Genomic DNA, 21,418 nt, shown 5'->3' on the forward strand with positions numbered 1-21,418 from the left:
AAGTGACACTCAAGAGAGGAAAAAGATTCCCCAAAGTTGAGCATGACTTAGATAAGCATCAGAACATTAGGCAGTGATCCTAAGTAAACCTCCAGGAAATGTGAAGGTTATCCCCCAAATTAAAACAGCTCGGAGACCTGGCCCTAGATGCTTGCTCTGCAGTGTTGCCTAACACTCTCCATCTATGTAATTCATACATAAATCATGTTTGCATAAATTCCCCAAATACATATCTGACCACTGACTGCAAATTGCTGCTGTATGACAGCTGAGCTCCTTCAGATGACAGTTATGTAAAGTAACAGGATTGTCTGACTGTAATGAATTATGTCAGCAATCATGTATACAGAGAGCTGTTGATTTCCTACAGAAACTAATAAGCAAAGGATATGATGATGAAAAGAATTTTAAAATAATTATTGAAAATTAAGAAATAAAAAATAAAACCACCACCCCCCAAAAAAAAAAAATCCCAGATGATATTACTGGCTAGAACAGCAAAGCCTCACTATATTCTACTACCAGTTCAGTGCAGCTTGCTGATCATAACCTCTGTCATAGATATAAGTGTATTGTAGAACTCAATGCCAATTAGAGTGGATTAATCTCACCCATTAGTACAGAAAATATTAAGAAAAGGGGCCACCATCTACAAGATTACCCTGTTAATTCTGTGCATCTCTAGATAATTTCCTCTATAGCTACAATACATGACACTGCCGAGGGCAGGGCATTGCCTTTTGCATGACAACCACTGCTCTGATCCAGTGTGGCAAATGCTGGCCTTCTAATGATTCCATGGGGCCAGAGAGGCTATGTATCTCGGGCTGCACGTCAGATTGAAATTACACACCCTTAAACCATATTGTAGATAATGATTACTCTAATCAGTGAATACAATTTCACACCATGTTTCTGCATCTTTAATGAAGGCAGTTGTGAAGCTTCCATTTCCCCAAACGCCTCACTAAGCTAAGACCTAACTTGTCCCATGTACTACACTACTTGTCCCATGACTACAAAGAAAATCCCTCCACCCTCAGGCTGCATCCACGCAATGTGGTGTTTGCAGAATGACTCTGTCAATACTGATTACAGAACCAACAGAAAAAATAAGGGTCAGCGATTTATCTTCCCATTCTCCTATCTCTACTAAGAGAATATTATTCCCACAAGTTCGATCCTAGAAACATTATTTGGACCTGAAGCCTTTTAACATTATGAAATAGACTTCTACGGAAGGCATACAATCTATGGGGGCATTAAATCTATTGCTTAAGCAGATGACTCCTGATCTACCGTTTCCATGTTAATAATCCTGACTATATCCCATTTGCCAATTTGGAATGCCCTTAGTATCCACTTTAGCTGTGGTGACCCTCATGCATAGGATAGGACAGATTTAGATGACTTTCTGTAAAACCAGCACAGTGGATGAACCATGAAGGAGAAAATAAATTACAATGCAAACAGAAAAAAAAGGTCTAGTCACAAAAAGTGCCAGTCCTATTACACAGGGTCACGGGAGGACAACCTACTTTCCAAACCATCCCAAAATCAAATAGAACTAGAGAAATAATTCTATTTTCCTCTTCTCTCAGTTTTTGGACAGCTGGTGGGTGGTATCTGATTTAATACTGTGTACAGTAATTACAGTGAAAATATTGTTCCTATTTTTTTATTGCTGTAAGGAAGAAAGAGTGTTGGCAGACTGAGTGGGCAGGGTAAGTACATATTTTCCATCAGTTCTGCAGAGCTTCAGTACACATTTTAAAATTCTCTGGTCTGCAAAGAAAACCCCTCAGTGCATGCACACATGCATAAATTATCCAGTGCAGGAATATCTATCAGAATCAGGTGACAAATAAATAGGTGGCATTTGGAAGTGGTTTATGTTCATTCCCAGAAATAACAGACTGTAGGCGTACATTGGCAAATCAGTATAAGCCAGTTCAGACTCATTAAAATCAATCCAGAAAGACTGTCAAAATCAACAGAGAATCTCTACAAGAACAAGACATCGTTCTATTTGTTCTCTTCTTGTATATTTATCAAAGAAAAAACCACACACACACAAAAAGATAAATATCAAGCAGGTAGTTCAGTGCTGCTGCTAATGAGTTAAGCTACTGTCTGAATTAACCAAGGAATTATGCAGAAGTCATGGGTGTCCAGTGGTTACACTCCAGATAAAGCTGGCCAGTTGCTGGATATCGCTGTTGAATAATTAATCCAGATAGCTTCTTTTCTTGTATAGAAAGAAATGCAAGTGCAAGAAAGCTCCCAGCATTATCCTCAGAACAGATGGCAGAACTCTGAACCCATGCGAGCATGGCACCACTGACACTGCAGGGATTCCAAAGATGCACACCAGCACCGTGCCATAGGAGCTCAGTGGAAACAAGGAGGCTTCCATTTTGCATGTGTTAAGTCCAGCAAACATCTTATGGAAAAGGAGAAAAGGGAGCCTTTCCCAGGAAAAATGGGAATGTAATTTAAGGGAAACTAAAGGCGACCAGGATGGTGACACTGGATTGTTTCATTGGATATACCTAATCTAAATTTCTGTCAGAACAAATTCTGATATCCATGGGAATAATAACAAAATAGCAGCTGCAGTAATAGTTCTAATTTTTTATGTTCTTTTTCCTTACAGAAGGCATTTGGAATGTGGTGTCCAGTGGTGACTCTATTTAATAAATGGGCTTAATTCTGGCAAAACAGTAAAATCCCTTGTAACAAACAGCTCAACATCTTACTATTTGCCTCTACAATGGGGATTTCACCATTGTAATATATGTATAGTACGATATTCCCACTAAGTCAGATATTCCATAACTAGCCAGCTTGTCTGAAATTTATTGGGTTTTTGCTGGCTTGGGTTTTTTCAGTTCCTTTCCCCTAAGGTACTTTTACTACTTTCTATCCAGGTATGGTGTAATAATAAATTAAACATTGTCTTAAAAGTTCTCATGACTTTATTACCACTTAAAAACAGGCAAAAAGGGAAAGGGGGGGGGAAAGAAGAAAAACCACCCAAAGCCTCAAAAACCCGTTGTCCAACATTTGGTAAAATTCTGAAATAATAAACATTTTACCATGTGTCTTGCAATGAAGTAAGAAGTGTCACTGCATATTCTGGTGCTAAACTACAAGAAATTCAATACATTATTCAAATAATTATCTAGAAATAAAATGCTTTCCTGCCTTCACCTTCTTTGATCCTTTACACGAAAGTCAGGCTTGACCTTTTTATTTTTACCAACGTTACTCATTTTTTACCTCAAGCTCCTAAGGAATTTTTCCCCACAAGAGGAGAGCGGTTCTCTTCTAAAACATACTCATCATAATCTCATGACCGGATAGTTTGCAGCTATTTTCTATAATGAGTGCAAATCCCTCATTATTTGGATAATATGCTACCCATCCCCTCAGTCTGTCACGCACACACAACCTGACCTACAGCTATTTTCTCACATGGAGCATGAACCAGTTTGCAGGGAAAGAGGACTGAGTCACAGCTCCAGTGGTCACTGGCAGTTAGAAACTTTCTGAGTGAAATATAGGTGAGCTAGAGCATTAAGGTATTGCTGAGCCAGAGCATTTTAAGGTTTTTAAACATGTTTAGGCGTTCAATGTCAGGTGTAGGGACAGATGGGTCAGCAGCAAGAGACCATCTGACGACAGATAAAGTGAATGCTGTTTATCTGATGGTTGTAGAGATAAGGAGTTTATTGTACAGTCTGCACCTAAGCAAGATTTACTCTACATTATAACAGAGAGTAGTTATGCAGTTGGTACCTGTAGTTGTAATGTTAGTTTCTGAAGTTACAGCAGCCAGAAGAGTGTAAAACCTAGTTTATAAAGGACTCAGGGAAATAAATCTGGGCTTCTCTGGGCAACCTGTGCTAGTGTCTCACCACTCTCACAGTGAAGAATTTCTTCCTAATGTCTAATCTAAACCTGCCCTCTGTCAGGTTAAAGCCATTCCGACCTTTCCTGTCACTAAAGGCCCTTGTCAAAAGCCCCTCTCCAGATTTCTTGTCAGCCCCAAAATCTTGTAAGTGTAGTAGCAGGCACATGCTTCCAATATGCACAGCCAATACTGATTGTCTCAGTTAAGCGGAAATTTTAGTCATATTTTTACAAGCCATTGAAGTATAGTATCCATGAAATCTGCAGCCTTTCCATGGCAAAGCTTTTCCTTGCCCAAAAACATTAAAAACAGTTTTCCTTTATAGCCACCAGTTACAATCTTAGGACAGTTAGCAAAGTGGCAACCGTTACATGAACTCCAAGCCTGTATCCAATTTCTGTGGAAAGCGACCCCACTGCAGTTAAAATCATAGAATCATGGTAAATCTAATCACTGCACATCTTTACTGTCAGAGTTGCACAGCAACTGCATTACTTAAAGGAAAATTCTTTAATACCTGGGAGTGTAATAAAACTTCTGCTGATCAAACCTCCTGAATACTGCTCCTTAAAAGAAGGTTAAGTCGTCTCAATGCTGTCATTCAAAAAGCCCTATTTTGCTTTATTTAAACATTGGTTGATTAATAGTTGATTTTTATCAGGTTAATTATTTGACTTATTATCAAGAAAAGTCTATTTCTAAAGCTCACTTCTACCTTCTTTGACAGAGCTAATTAAAACTGAAAAAAAGATAAAACCTGCAAGAAACCTTTAGTTTCTTGGTTAACGTTCAGCTCTCTGAGAAGTGCTTTATAACATAAGAATTCAATATACCTCTGGCCTTACTGGGTCTTCAATGCCAACAACACAAATGCAAGTCAGGTCAGACAATATGTCATTTTCGTTGTCCCAGTCAGGCTCTGGGCTGCTGCCGAAGTCTCGGAAGGCAACACAGATGGTTCTCAGCCCATCGCAGGCCATGGGTTCAATCACTTTCTTCACCATTTCATCTCGGTCGCGGGGTCTGAAGATCCGAGGTTCACCAGCTGCATTAAGGATCCTGGAACATCTGTTTTATTTGAGAAAATACATAAGTTGATTGTGTATTTGCAAGACTGCTGACAGGTATTTCCTTGTGCCAGCATATTTCATTCGGCAGTTTCCTTTTTTGATGGCAAGTTTTGAATTTCCAATCTAAATTTCTACATTAAACAAGATTCACTACTGAACTGCCAGAGAGATTTTGTTTGTAACTTATTACAGAGACACCAAGAGCCCTTCAGCCATTATTTCCTCAATACCCATGTAATTAATGAGCTGACAACTTACAATGAAATTGAAAAATCCTTATTTTCCAAAAGGGTTGAACATAAACCATCCATTTGTGTACTGCTGAATGCAAACCCAAATCTTTGGCTAGCCAGTGATAAGTGATAACAAAAACAAACCAAAGAGTTTTGCAAGAGTGAGCACTTCCAAAAACTGTATTTAGAAAATAACATTAACAGGTTATACTCCTAAAGTGTGTCATATTTCTACTGTAAGTAGTAAGTTCCAAGTACCAAAATTCTCCCATAGTCTTACTAGTGCCAGAACATTTTGCCTTTTCAAAAAACGCAGCAACTAATGCATTGGAACTTACTTCTTCAGCACAATTTCAGAAGCTCCTTTGCTGTACATTCGGAAACTGCCATCTGGCATTTTAATGACAGTACTCATTGACTTTCTCACAGAGTTGAAGGTGTAAACTTTATAGAGCTTCTCCTCGGGGATGAGGTTTCGAACAGGCTCATAATCCTGCTTTAAATCCAGGACAAATCCCAAGAGACCACACTCCGTCTTATTGCCGACCTGGCGAGGCAGGCCACCCTCTTTCTCTGGTGGCTGAAGAGAAGGAAAAATCAGATATTAATTTCTCTGCTGATAAGCAGTACACAACAGCTTCTGAACAATGAATGCAAAGTTAAAATGGACAGTTTAAGATCTGAAACTCTAACTGCGCTGTCATGAGTCTTCCAAGTTTTAAAAGCCAGCAAAAAACCCCACAGAGCAATACTCAACTTGAAGCAGCTATTCTCACAAGGAACATTTCTCTAGCGAAATAGCTACATTTGGTCTCTTGCATTTCTTTGCTTTCAAATTAGCCATTGGCAGTTGAATAGCTTGTGATGATTAAAAATGAAGTAACCTTCTTTAAGCTCAAAAAGAATTAATTCTCATTTGTCAAAAGCAGGGGATTTCATTTTCTCACTTGCTTAGAATTACATTGTTTTGCTGACTTCCATGGTTGAAGAAAGATCTGTCCTTTTCTTCCTACCAGGCATTTTTTGTGTAAAAATAAATCTGTGTCTAATCATAACAGCAAATCTCAGTGAAAAAGGTATTTCCAACAATCTATAAAATAATAGTTCTACATCTAAAAGTAACTGTTTCTGTAATTACCGTATTTTAGTCTGCTGCTTCAGACAATAAATGCTTTATATGTTAGAAAAAAATGGAGCAGACTAGCCTAGAATTAAAGAAGTGTCGCTTAAGCCAGGGCTAAACTATACTTAAGGGAACCAAAAGGAGAAGTGCTTTCAAAACTTTCATTTGCATGGAAAACAGTTTTGACTCAAGACAAGACTGTAAGTCACCATTTTCAGTGTGACTTCAATTTCTGCCTCACATTTTGCAGAATTAGGACTGCGGGACTATATTCATAATCCATGTTTAATTTCACTACAGACTTCCAAATTCAGTCTACTTCAGAAATAGGATTCCTAAATCAATGGAATTCCCTACATTGCCCCTCAGTGGGATGAGGGGTTATGTAGGGATTGATTAAAGTTGCAGATCAGTAATCCTACTTAGATTTGAATTCTTGCAACAAATACAGCCACAAAAAGGGAAAAGGGGACCTTTAAGAAAGGATTAATAAGTACGTCAGTATTGCAGATACCCACCAATTGCAGCTGGGTTAGAAAATGAAAGGCAGACAATAATAGACTGGTATAGAACTGTGGTAAGCAAATTAACACAGATTTTTCCATAAGAATCATCTTTCCATCACCAGGAAAATATATACCTGGTGACAGAGCCATGTAGTTTCTTTTTCAGAGAGACGCATCTATGGTGAAGAATAGGTAATAATCTAAAAATCTCAGAGAGATTTACCTTTCCAAAAAGAATTGTAACATCTTACCTCTATATGAACCATTATTTTTAGCGAGTTATATGGGTCGCATTTGTGTTGCTGTGACATTTTAGCCTTCCTTCAGGGTCAGTGTAAAATTCTGACATTCGGCGAAGATGCTAACATTAATTTTATTATATGCTATAACAACTTGCCCTGCTATAATCCAATTATACTGTGATGTAACTTCTCCCTGGATTCTCAAATTCACTTAAGAATCTCTAATGTAAGATGCAAGTGCTCATAGTTATGTGTATTTGGAAGGACTGTTACATTCAGATATGAAAATCCCAGGAGTCAAAAAGATACCCTTTAAAATACAGTTTTGTTTAAATACGTAAGGTACATTTTCATGACACTGTAGGCACACATCTCCTGAAACATGCTAAAAACTTCAGGTTTCTCAATGCAACAGAGTAGTCAACCTCTCTGCTGGGTAGGGATGCCAGGAAAGGCCGGTTTCTCTGTGCATATCATATCAAACTCTTTCCATTTCAGATCTAAATCCTCATCTAAGCTTTGGTTCTCTCTGCCATCAAAGTCAGTGAACCTTGACATTGACTTAAATGTGAATGTGACCAAGGCACTAGCAAACACACACTGGCAGCCAATAAAAGGCATAAATTTCTTTCCATCAAAGACATACGATCCTAGACAATAGTTAATTTATACATAAGATTTCATCATGCCCTGATATGACTGGATATTGAGAAAAAAACTCTACCCACATTTCACAATATATAAACCTAAATATTAGAGTCCTTCAAGAATTATTTTCATTTCAACAAAAACTAGATCACATTCTCCTCTTCTAACTGTGGTCTAAAAATGGATTTCTTTTAGAGAACATCTTTTGAATGCAAATACGTAAGCAAGGGGAAAAAATACCAGTGACAAGAAAATGAACAGACATTTCAGAAAGGTTTCAAACCCTGACAAGTGGCCACCTCCCTCTAGAGCAGCTGCTGTCTCCATATTCTTTGTACATTACATTATAATAAAGCATATGGTGGTGAGAGCTGGCAAGCAGCACTTCCTTTCCTCTACTGCTTCAGCTCAAAATCTATATGCCAAAAGCAGTCTCCTTGCAGATTGTTCCTGACAATCCTTTGCAGAAGCTGCTGGCTTTTAAACCTTCCTACCGTGCTGTATCTAAATTTATTTCTTGCTGAAATCTGCAGTTTATGGCACCTGGAAAGCAATTGAAAGGACAGCCCAAAGGGGTTACTTTTAAATAATTAACTAGGAACAACTTCATTGACTCCTCAGAGAATGGAAATCCTTTGATAACATATGAGAGAACTGTGATTTGCAAATGGGAACTTCACCTTTTTGAATGTGCTGTTTCTCAAAAGCTCAAAGCTTCTACAAGGTAGAAACTCATCCAATATCTTCCTCCAGTAACAACTTTTCACTGATCTTTGCAACATGTTTTTAAATGTTTCTTCCAAGTCTTTATATTATTTAGGTAATAATAATATTTTAAGTGTAAGCGAATACTTGCATGTAAAACAAACTGCAGGCAGATGTACAACTACCAAATCAAAATAGGTTTCTAGGTCAAAGTACAGCTGTATTATTAAGCCTTAAAAATAACAGCCCGAAAGCTAGTATTGACCTGATAGTGAATGTGGATTACAAAAGGTGTTTTCAGATTTTTTTCACTGGAAAATAATTGACTAATAAAATGGGTTAAGAAGGAAGAAAGAGAAAACAATGGGCATAACTTCTAGAGGTGCTTTAACTTTTAACATTAGATTAGCAAATCATAATGTCTCTGTTTTTACCATAACACTTATTAAACCTCATTTTTCTCATTGCCCCGTTTGATGTGAAAAGAGAGGACCCAGCAAGAAGGCAGTCTTTCCACATTAAAATCTCAGGATTTCATACATTCTCTGAAGTAATTTGTTTTTTATGTTATTCTCCTGTGTTCTACGGATTGAACTACTCCTTTAGAATAATAAAGACTGTAAATATACCGATTTTATCAAGACAAAAAATGAACTTTTCTAGAATATTATATCCGTATCAAATGTTCCATTTCAACTCCATTTGCAACAGGCAAACAGAGGAAAAACATTTTTAAAGTTAAACTGCAAAAAAAAAATCCACTCTGGAATTTATTTATTCGGCAAAGAGAAAACAGACCAGGATGTGCAGGGATTTTCTCTGTATATTTAAACATTATATGTGTAAAATTTAAAATAACCCAGAAGGATCAATGCTACTTCAACCATGGGCTACTTTTATTATTTAATTCCTAATACTGTAAAAAGGAGAACTACTAAAAAACTAGAGTACTATCAAATTCAGAGATACTCCCTCATTAGGTATTTTGAATCAATGGTTTAATGGAAGACATCTAAAGCAAGATTAAACCAGACAAAATTTATAATCTTAAGTATCAGCTTTTTGTAGACACAGGTTTATTCAACTGACCTCAAGCTAAGCCAGGACAGATTTAGAAATGACTGTTTATCTTAGAGAAAAACTTCAAGATGAAAGGAGTGTGCTTTTTCCAGCCAAGGATTAAGAAACTAAAACTGCTTGACTAAATAAAGTTTTCAATTACAAAATGGGAAACAGTTTCAGAAGATGTGTTGACAATAAGAAAGCAGTAACACTAGACATCAGCTCTTCTAGTTTTCAGTTATGATTTCCCATAGGGAGATCCTGTTAACTACAGAAGTTCAACAGCAGCACTGCTTTTCTGTCTTTCATAGGAAGACCATCTCCACAGATCCTTCACCCCAGCTATAATCTGGATTCTGGGTGCCAAACACCATGAACAAATTTGCTTTATCTTCACTTTACTGTTTGTTCTAAGAGCATTTATTGTTTTCGCGCTGTATCACCTCTTCAGAACTACATGGGAATGCACATCCCTGCGTAAGAATACAACAGAAACTTTGTTAAAGCTTGTCTGGAAATAGGCTGGTTTTGATAATGCACAGATTCTCTTACAGAAACTTGGTTTACATTTCCACTTATAGTTTAGAAAGGGTGCTTAATAATCCTGTCTGGCTTGTCCCAAACAACACTGTGGAACTTCCCTTTGGTTCTACTGAATTTCTGCCCTGAAATTCTGAAAAATACTTTCAACACTGTCTCAGCACATAGCACATTGCTGGCTTTCTGCGCAGATCCCAACTGGTGTATTAATTATACACAACTAGGATAATACTAATTAACCAAATTAGAAGTCTTGCATCTTTTTGTAGATTTACACAAGGAAAAACAAACCAGCATCCTAACGATAATACCCGGTATCAACCTCTATGCTGTTAAAATGTTAGGAATTTACTTTCATAAGGCCTTTATTTAGGAATAAAATTAGTCCTCATGTCTTGGACTGATTCTGATCTTTGCTACCCTTGAGGACACATCTAGAATAATATTACTGATTTAAGTGATGAGCAGGATCCCAATTTGTCCTCAGACTTTCTGAGTTTTAAGTAATTTTGTTCATCTTAACAATCTCAACAAGTTGCTTCTGTTTTATACAGAGCACAAAACGCAACATGCTTTCTGACAATATACATGCTAGTTTACAACTCAGAATCATCACTGCAAGGTACAATGCTGTTGAAATTCAGTTAAATTAAAATCAAAAGTCAGTTTGAATTGAGGTCAGCATAAGGGATTGAAAAAGAACAACAAAAGAACTTGGAACTGGTTGTGTAATACAGAATCAACCACTTCCCTGGGCAGCCTGTTTCGATGTTTGACAATGCTTTCAGGGAAGAAATTGTTCCTAATATCCACTCTAAACCTCCCCTGGTGCAACTTGTCCTATCACTTGTTACCTGGGAGAAGAGACCGACCCCACCTCGCTACAACCTCCTGTCAGGCAGTTGCAGAGAGCGATAAGGTCCCCCCTCAGCCTCCTCTTCTCCAGACTAACCCCCCCAGGTCCCTCAGCCGTTCCTCACCACACTTGTGCTCCAGGCCCTGCACCAGCTCCGATGCCCTTCTCTGGCCCCGCTCCAGCACCTCAATGTCTCTCTTGCAGTGAGAGGCCCAGAACTGAACACAGGATTCGAGGTGCAGCCTCACCCGTGCCCAGCACAGGGGGACAGTCACTGCCCTGGCCCTGCTGCCACACTGGTGCTGAGCCAGGCCAGGATGCTGTTGGCTTCTTGGCTGCCTGGGCACAAGCTGCTCATGTTCAGCTCTGTCAACCAACATCCCCAGGTCCTTTTCCGCTGAGCAGCTTTCCAGCTGCTCTTTCCCTCTCCAGGTTTCTTGTAGCCCCTTTAGGCACTGGAGCTGCTCTAAGGTCTCCCCTTCAGGAGCCTTCTCTTCTCCAGGCTGCCCCAGCCCAGCTCTCTCAGCCTGGCTCCAGAGCAGAGCTGCTCCAGCCCTCGCAGCAGCTCCGTGGTCTCCTCTGGACTTCTCGGTTCTGCTGTCTCAGCAAGCAATGAGTAGTAATAGTGAAGCAGTTTAAAAGACTTCCCTACTATTGACCACACATGTGCTGCCCTCCTCAGCCAACACGGAGCAGGCTCCTCAGATGAGTGACAGCAGTGTCACAGGCCCCCACCTTGTTATTTGACAACCATTTAACTCTCAGATCTGCTCAAACTTTCTAGGAAATTGGAAATGTTTGACTTACTACTGTGTAGTGTAAGAAACAATATATTTGTACAGTAGTCAGAACAATGGAATCAGTTAAGTAAAACTGGCATAATTATATCTACCACAGCAATTGGAGGATACTCAAATCCAGGCTTCCTGTATCAGAATAGCTCTTGTGCAGGACAGTTATTTGATATTGTCCTGGGTTCAGCTGTAACAGTTATTTTTCTCCTTCTTAGTAGCTGGTGCAGTGCTGTGTTTTGGCTTCAGTCTGAGTTACCGGCTGGGCTTAAACCACGACAGATGTTTAGGAGGACAATAATTATTTTATATTATCTGAAGACAGACCTGAAAATGATGCAACAATCTATTTAATTAATGCAGTGCTGTGGTACCATGTAACCCTCATCGCTAGCGCTTGAGATGGATACAAGTCTAGTCAGATACAGCACAAAACCAGTGTATTTCAACATCTCTTGTTGCCTCAAATAATGTCAAGGCCAGCTGTAATTATGTAATGTATCAGTGTGACATTTCCCATCACGATGGCAAAGTTCAGAGAGCAGCAGTGGTGCGGCTCAGTGAATATGGACTCGTGCTTGGTTTGGCTCACATAACGGTAGCAAGAAAAAAAATGATACTATCCCTAAATTCCCTCCAGAGTGATTATGAAAGAAGATTAAATCATGCATGAAGAACAGACTGAAAAGCTGGTGTGACAGTCTCTACTGCCTTTCTCATTGACTGTTACCTATTTTTAACATTCAAAGAGAGCTAATACTTCACCCTTAATTTTAATAGCAAATAAATAGATTACACTTTTAGTTTGACGGATGAATTTACCTTTGTTTCATTTGAATTTAAAAAGTATAGGGCAAAAAAAATTAGAAAAGCCAGTAAAATTGTTTCTTCTTAACACTAAAGTAGAAGATGGATATGCCAGTCCTGTACACATCTGTCACAGACTTAGAGAGTAGTTGAGGCTGACAGGCACCAGCCTCACACTTTAGGGAGACCATCTAAGCCTAGGGTCACATAGAACAGGCCGCTCGAGACTGTGTCCAGTTGGGTTTGGGGTATCCACAAGGATGAAGACTCCACAACCTCTCTGGGCACCTTGTGCCAGTGTTTGACCACCCTCACATTAAAACTTGTTTTCTTACATTTAACTGCAATTTCCCATGTTTCAATTTGCTTTCACTGCCTTTTTGCCTTTCACCAGGCACCACTGAGAAGAGTCTGGCTCCATCTTCTTTAGCCTGTCCCATCAGGTGTTTATACACATTGGTAATGTCCCCCTAAGCCGTCTTTTCTCCAGGCTGAACAGTCGCAGCCTTCTCAATCTCCCACTTGCATGTCAGGCCCTCAGCTCCATCATCTAGACCATCAATGACATGAAACAGTACTGCCCCCCTTACTGGGGATACACTGGCAGACACTGTTAGTGATCAGCTTCCAGCTGGACTTTGTTATCCCAACCCCCTGTGACCAGGTTTCAACTTACTTCTGTCCACTTTCTAGTCCCTACATCATCAGTTTTTCAATTCACTCTCAAGAACAGACAAAACATTTCTATTGTCTGTGCATAAATTTTCAGACATGCAAAAAATGTTGACACATGAGCAATTTTCACTATTCGTATGAGAACACTATTCCTAGTTTTGTTCTACTTAGTGTTAGAACTAAGCAGAACAAAAATTGCTGTTTCCTTCAGCTTCTCAACCAGAGAAAAAGGGATAACAAGAGGAGAAGCAATATTTGAGGTAGTTAACAAAGCTAAATTTAACCACATCTATCTATGTAATTAATTTAATTTGGCCCAGAGCAAGGATTCCTGATTTCAAATTATGAAAACATTACCTGATATCTTTTAAAACTTATATTTAGACATTGCAGTTCATTAGCAACTCCGTAATCAAAGACATGCCACAGGGGTTATTCTGGTTCTCTCATTTGAACTTTTTTCTTTTATAACAAATAGCCTAAATTTCAAGATTAAAAGAATGGCAATAGAAGATTCGATGTCTTTCAAATTTAAAAAATAAAAATAATGTTTTTAAATCTCTCAATTCCAAATGACAGCAGTTTGTGGCTGTATTTAAGCAGAGGTACGATAATACACCATGTTACAGTGCAAAGAACGAACTCCGCCTTGTTAGGACACTACTGATTAATCTCAGTTATGATTAGGATATTCCATCTTTAGTATTTCCAGATGAGATTAAACTGATTTTTACAGACACAGATTTTTCTCCACATTTTCCCAGAAGAGCCTTGATTTATTTATTATAGTGTAAGATGGTATTTCTCTGTATGAAGGGACTTTCCTATTGTTACTGATCAAAACCATTTGTATGTTCCCTTAAAATGTATCATTATGGGACAATCTGGCTCTCACATTATGAACATTATGTATTCCATTTCCAAATTTGGACACTAAAAATCTCCACTCTTGTCCTTTTGTGAAGTCCCATTCACAGGGAACTGGCAATTGGTAGATTTATCCTAGTGCCATTCCAGCTTTGTTTAACTGCAACAAGAGCTATTGACAAGTAACCTAAAATAATTAGACATAGTAATTGTTATTAACTTACTTTAATTAACATCCAATTTACTTTAAATATAGTCTAAGTACAAGGTTTCAATTCAAGCTAGCTATAAAGAAAGAAGCAAGAGCATCATACTCCCCTATTACAAATATCGTCAGAACACACACCAGGGACAAATATGCCATTTCTAAACCCAACTGATTAAAATTAAGAACAGATTAACAGATTTCATAGATTTCTGATACTTCGTTCCATATAGTTGGCAAACGCTTGCTATATTTTCATGAACAACAAATGAACTGAACATTTTTCTTTAAGTGTGAAAGAGAAATTGCACGTAACTGCAGAGTCGTAACTGGTACCTCCATAATGACAACCCAAACATCTGCTACCTTGTTTGAGATGTATTCAACTGAGGTTTCACTGCATGCTGATATTAGACTGGCTTCATGAGTGCTGCAGGCAGAGAAAACACAGGAGACAAACTGCATAACGTTGAGCTGATCGGGTAGTGAAAATTCCATTTCAAAGCAACAACTGCAGTTTAAAAAGCGTATTTCCAAATTAAAACCAATAGTAGGGATTTACATGGTTTTTTGCCAACATTGAAAGCATTAATGCATCTGTTCTAGGGCTGAAACCTCAACTTTTAGATTTGAGAAAAGAGAGATATATTTTCTTTAGTTACAGCAGTGATCTAACTAGCTATTGTACATTTGGAAAACGTCCTTTGAGCCACTCTAATACACACATTAGTCATCTATCAACAGTTTTCTCCCTTGCATCTCAAGACTTTTCCACCAAGGTTGCCTCTGAAAACCTTATTCAATGTTTCTGAACATATCCTCATCAGGATTCCAGTTACATGATCTTCCTCACTTTTAACTAGTTAACTCTCACTCAAAATGAATCATGTTTTTTAAAACCACCTCCACTAGTAGCCTAAAGTTCGTCTCATGCATGCTTCCCACTAGACACTGACATGAATTTCTGCCACAAAGTTGTGACACACCATCTATTCCCTGTTACCTAAGGATACCAACTCTTATTTCAATTTGCATTACCTACTCTGTGCTTTTTACTAATTAGAAATGGAAATCTTGCAGTACAATGTAGACATTAAACCTCCATTAGAGGCTAATGAATTGGGGAAAAAACAAAATATGCCCTGTGATAATGATTGTATCGTCCAAGAATTCAGTCATCACATTAAATAACAGAAAATGCATGGCCTTTACATGTGCACATCAATAGCCTGAATGAGAAATGAACGAAATAGTATCTCCAGACAGCTGATCTTTGCATACAGTCTGCATCTGCACAGAACTTATCAATACTTTGGATTTTCTACTTTTCTACTAAATATATCTCAGATAGGAAAACTAAATTTCTAGAAAGACCAAACCAAAGCAAAAACTAGCCTTAATACTCACTGCCTTTCTGGTTGCAGCACAATTACAAACCACTTGTACAGTTTAAAGAGCTAAATTTAGCAAGGGCAAAGCAAATCTAGCCACATGAAACGTAAAAGGAAGGTTTTTTCACTTGACTGATGCTACTGATTATAGCCCATCATAATTATAGATCTCTGTTAATATTACTCATTTCCAGGGTAAGGAAAAGGGTTCTTCAAGCATCCATTTCTAAATGAGTCTAAAAACATGAACAGCAGCTATTTCACTTATCATACAAAATGCACTCTAAATCTATACGAGCACGTACCAGCTGAACTTCTTTTAAAATTGGTTTTCGTTAGTTCGGGTTGTTTTAGGGGGAGGCAAATGCATGAGCTCATGTGTGTAATATCTTAGAGCGATGCTTGCCTAATATTTTCTCAGAGGCATTTTTTTTTTTGCATGATTGGTGGGGTAATGTTTGAGATCCATTATGAATTCAGTCCTCTGGCCAGTCCCTTTACTTGTCAGCATACTAAGAATGATGGCTTTGCTGGGCAGAACTGCAGCCTGTGAGACTGCAGCCAATTTTGATCTGATTATTTATCAGAAGGAAATGGCACAGAAATGATGGAGAGGTTGAACATCCTGGCTTTTATAGGAAAATTCTCCCCAAAGAACTTGTCTCTCACCTCTTCTAAATACACCACCCCTACCAAACCAGCACTGAGCACTGTCAACCCCTCTGCTTTGGAGTGAGGGAAGTGTAAGGTAACTTAATTCTCTGCTCACTTGAATTAAGTGAAAACAACAGCAGCAAAAAAATAAAATGACAACAGCCTAAGAAATACACAGTGGAACTTTTTGAACACAATACTTTCATCCAGTATTGCAAACAATCAGCTACATCTACTGCCCAACACTCATTTATAATGTAAGATAGATGAGACGTCCCCGTGTCTCTGTAAGGACTTGCCAGTAGCCAGCCATACTCTTTTGCTGGGTGCTTGTGCTTACAGACGTGAGACAGGTTTGTAGTCATACTTCTTAAACTTGTCCTAAATTGTTAAAACTTCCTTCCAGAAGTTAATTATTCCATGCAAGGTATGTGCCAAAACAGGTCTGTCATTCCTTCAGTGCCGCTACAGAACAGTACAGTCTTGACTATGTTAAAATACTCTAGCAACCATCCCTTTGAAAACTTTCCATTTCCACTGCTAGATTCCAGGTAGGAAAAAGGATTTTCTGTAATGGATACCTTCTGTCCATCAAAGTCATATGTCCCTGAGAAATCAGATCCATCAAAGTCCCATACTTTCGAGAAGTCCATGCCCCTTGCAGTTTCCTCAGAATCTGTGGTTACAGTTCTTCAGCATCCTAAAGATTCTAGAAGAATTCTAGATCTAAATCTTCAGATTCTAGAGATTTCCCCAGCTTATCCAGCACCATCTCTAAAAGCAGAAAGGCCTTTCCACATTGACTTGTAAATAACACAGAAATAGGACTGACTGGAATCCAGAGGGGCCAAGAGCTTCACAGAAAAGAAGAGAAAACTGGAAGCTTGAAAGAAAAATTAGCAGTGAGGTCAGCCTGCGGAAGAAAGGAGAACTAGAATTTGAAGCATAAATTTTTACTGACTGTAGATTTAATACCAACTTTCTAGGACTAGCTATTTAGCAAAATAATAAGTCTTATTAAGTGCAATCTCATCCATAAAAAGGAGCAATGCCAAGTTGATTTAAACTCTTTTTCAAGTCTGTAAAGTAACACCTGTACATTTATTGCTCTGAAATTAGCAAGATGTTTTCTGCCATGTACTTTATTGCTTATCTGTTGTACTTCAGGCATTGCACCAGGTTTTGGGTGGTTGCTTCCCCCCTCCCCGAAGAATAAACCATATTGGAATTCTGAGAGTAAAAAGAAAATTTACTAAAAACCTACATAGGATGTAATAGATATTATATATTTCCATAACATATTTGAAAGAAAATTAATGTCATATTTCATTATGAGGTGATTCACCCACTGCATTGTTTTCTAATACGCCTGTTTGTGTTCGATTTTAAAACCACTACCATTTTCCATAAAATTGGTATTAAATTATCACATTAGAAATTATTATCTTCCTGTGCCTGATGATAGAGAGCACAAAGAAAACCTACATTAAAACAGATGTGCCTGAAATAAGTGGTTTACACCCACTCGGATAAAAACAATAGCTTCCATCAGGAAAACATGCTCCCTGGTAATACCCCCTCCAAAGCGTTAACACTAAATTCTAACCAGCATATCAATCAGCCCCAAAGTGTGATGACTTTATCCCAGTAAGGTTTCAGAGGCATGAAAGAAGTATGTATTAAAACCACTGTGCCAACGCATGTTATTAAAAACCCAAAACACCAAAAACCTCTCCAAAACAAACTAAAAAAACCCACCACAATACAGCAAACCACAGTGGTCCTGAAAATGCTCTGACAACAATAAGCAATATTCATATATCTACATGAAAACACTTTGGAATAGCTTGCAGGAAGCGTTGACTTTTAAAGCCTGTGTTCATCCACAGGCATATTTGGCAATAGCTGGCACTTATCCCTGTAAGTGAATCATCTTACGCTGGTACGAGATGAGTAGAAAGTTAAGAACATGGAAGTAAGACAAATAACATAAAAGAAAAATCCTATGCAAGATATGGGGAAAAACATTTCTTGCACCATAGCAAGTTAAAAAGCTCATTTACTCATTTTCATACAAGCAAAAAGAAAAAAAAAAGCTAATGTGTTAAATGATATTATAATAACAAAAAGCTTCCAAGTGACTGTCACCCCTTTTATAATCTTGCAGTGATTATTTATTCCAACAGGAATAAATGGAATCTGCAATTACCAAACTGTAAAGGTAAAGATGACCAGCACTAAGGAGGTTTTTATTGCCTTGTTTTCTGTCACATGAAGAAAGAAAACAAAGAAATATAATTTAACTTGATCATAAACTTTTAGCTAGTATGGGAGTAATTTGTCATGCTACATCACTGGATGATCTTTAAGGCCTCTTCCAGCCCAGCCCATTCTGTGATTCTACAGTGCAGGATTATCTTATTTATCCATCTTCTCTTGCCATGTTCATTTGTGGCTGAGGCAGGACAGTCACCCCTTCCTTTGAGAGTACAGGAGACTAGGAACGAAGGACAAGAGTTGTCAGGAGCTGCATTCCCCTGTTGCCAAGTTCATTTACAATTACAGTTTACTGTATAATGAGAACCTCAGTGAAAGAACTAGTTCTGAGCACCTCTGTTTCACCTTCTCTAGCTGTAACAGTTCTGCCATACTGTGGGGAAACCTGCCTTGCCTCTGACAACCTGGCCACTCCTGAAAATACACAACCTTCCAGAGAGTTCAGCTATGTCAACAGCAATGTACAGGATGGCCCTGATCTGATCTCTGCTCCTTTATCCCTCTCTGCTTAGGGAAATCCAGCCCATAGCCAGCTGCCAAAAGCTTTCTAGGCAGCTGATTCCATTCTACCTCTCACTTAAAACTCTCAAAAAGCTTTCTGATAGCAAGCTGTACCCCAACAGCAGAAAGCACACAACTGGGATAACAACTTGTCCCAACGTGTCACACGTTCAAGTAGCCTTTTCTAAACACAGTTATTTCAATTACTAAGTCAGTAGCTAATTTAGGGAGAAAAGCTATCTCGGTACCCCTTATTGTATAAAACTTCAATGGCAAGTGATGTGTGAAGATCATTATTCTCTGTAATTACCACTCCTAGAAGCAGAGACAACTAACTACGTGATCTACTATCTCTAATAATTATTATTTACTCAGTAAATACTATGCACACTGTAAGTTTGGGGTTGGGTTTTTCTACTTTGCTTATTCTGAGGAAGTGCTTACCAAAAAAAAGTTGTAAAGAAAATATTGTTGGGTATTTTTTGGTGATGATTTTCTTGCTGATCTATAGAAAGAGCCTTTGGCCTGCATTGTCTGTCCCCATCTCTAATGTATCTCTACATTATACAGTTGCATAACACTGGGAACAAAATATGGAAAGTGAGAGAAAAATATCAGTTTACCTATAGTGGTAATAACTTTGCCTGTGAAGTAAAATCTCTTACAAAATACACAGGTTTTTTAGAAAACACTTCAAATTTCAATCAAATCAAATAATATTTTGATTTTAAATAGCCCAAATGCACCATTTAGCTGGAGAGTCAGAAATGCTCCGCACAATTTTTAATGCCATCCCCTGAGCACTTCAAAAACAAGAGCATGTACAATTTTCACATTTCTTCTAACACACTAATGTGCCCTAAATCCAACCCTACTGAGCTGGAAGATGCCACCCTGAAATCCTGCACTGATCTTCTGCATGATCTTCCTGCACTGATCTTTGGCAAAGTAGGTTTTCCTCTGTGTTTCTCCGTGTATCATCTATTTAGTAACTTACTGTACCCCTAAGACTGCAGAACACAAACTGGAAAACCTGGAGCAGAGCGTCATGAGCTCATATAAATCCACTTGTTCTTTTTCAGACAGTGAGAAAATGGGTATCTTTGAATTCCTGCACCAGTTCTTCAATCTGCCAGCTGAGGATTCTCCTCTCAGTACATTTGTGTGACACTTCCTGGATGGCTTTAATGACACTAGAAGGAGAGGATTTTGCCATTCCATATGTATTCCACAGCGCCAGTGCAGGAAGATGATTCAAGCCAGTTGCTCCTTCCTCTTGCCTCCCTCATCCAGAGCCAGATGACACTTGACAACAAGCTAGGCCAGTGTCATTCATTACATGGGCTAAGTTGCAAAAACTCATCCCAGATCTGTTTCTCACTGTTTACTGGTTTCCAGTATTATTATGTAAGGATAAAACCTTGCACAGAGCTATCCTTACATAAAACGTCTGTCAAACAGCACTCCTCCTCCTCCCTCCATCCTTCTCAACCTTAGAACACAAATTACTGAAATCTCAACATGTCATCAAAAAGGTAGAATTTATTTTGGAGCATTGCCTGAAGAAAGCAAGCAGAGGTAAAAAACCCTTACAAAGGATGGGCTCTGCTCAGGTTGCTGCCATAATTCACTCAAACCCTTCCATACCAAAATTACTGGTGCAAACCTCTCTGGGAATAAAGCATGTAGCTGTTCATGAGGGAAGTGCGATGCAGGGAAATAGGGAAAGGCGCATGGCTGCAAGGGGGAGCACACTGTGGAGAACATGGGCAAACTCTGTTGCTGTCAACTTCCAATCGCCTTTTCTCCTCATGTTCCATTTTTTCCCCTCACTGTGCCCTGATTGCAACGTTCTGTTTTCTGGAGTTCTGTGCCTTTTCCCACTGTCTCTTCTTCCCCCAAGCTGACCTGCTTTCTCATAGGCAGGCCAGCCTTGACTGCGTCATAAATGACTGATCTTCTTCACAGACTTCAAGCCAACAACTGGAGCTGCCAGATATATTTGCACTTTAATGTTAATGGTAGGGAACTACACAGGGAATAAACCAGAATTTAGGCCAGGCCATTTACTTGGCTTGTCATTTAATGTTAGTATAAATGAAAGCTTTCCTCAATCTATCCTTATTAAATTTTTCTTCACCACTCTGTCCCCATTTCTGTCCTCATTTTTCGTTGATGTGTTTTTTTTGGGGTTTGTTGGCGTTTTTTTTAAAGTATCTATTTTAACTTAGAACATTGTTAGCAGCAATGGGTGAACTCATCTGGACAAAATAAGAGATGACCTGAACCTTCATGTACAGTAAAAACAAATGGTAATTCTGTCTGTCTTTTAACACAAGAAACAAAGAG

At 38.5% G+C, this 21,418-nt stretch overlaps 1 protein-coding gene across 14 annotated transcripts in view; it reads right to left on the reverse strand.

Moving 5' to 3' along the window:
• The window catches only part of ATP2B2 (ATPase plasma membrane Ca2+ transporting 2), a 412,410-nt gene that overhangs the window by 49,209 nt on the left and 341,783 nt on the right, over window positions 1–21,418 (reverse strand). For all 14 annotated transcript variants that reach the window (XM_030501305.1, XM_032920206.1, XM_030501308.1 and 11 more), the window contains 2 exons: window positions 5,558–5,799; window positions 4,750–4,984 (listed from right to left, as the gene is read on the reverse strand). In XM_030501305.1, the coding sequence (XP_030357165.1) occupies window positions 4,750–4,984; window positions 5,558–5,799 (477 nt within the window). The remainder of the gene's footprint in view (window positions 1–4,749; window positions 4,985–5,557; window positions 5,800–21,418) is intronic.

This window comes from Strigops habroptila, chromosome 11, assembly GCF_004027225.2.
Source record: "Strigops habroptila isolate Jane chromosome 11, bStrHab1.2.pri, whole genome shotgun sequence".
NCBI lineage: Eukaryota > Metazoa > Chordata > Aves > Psittaciformes > Psittacidae > Strigops > Strigops habroptila.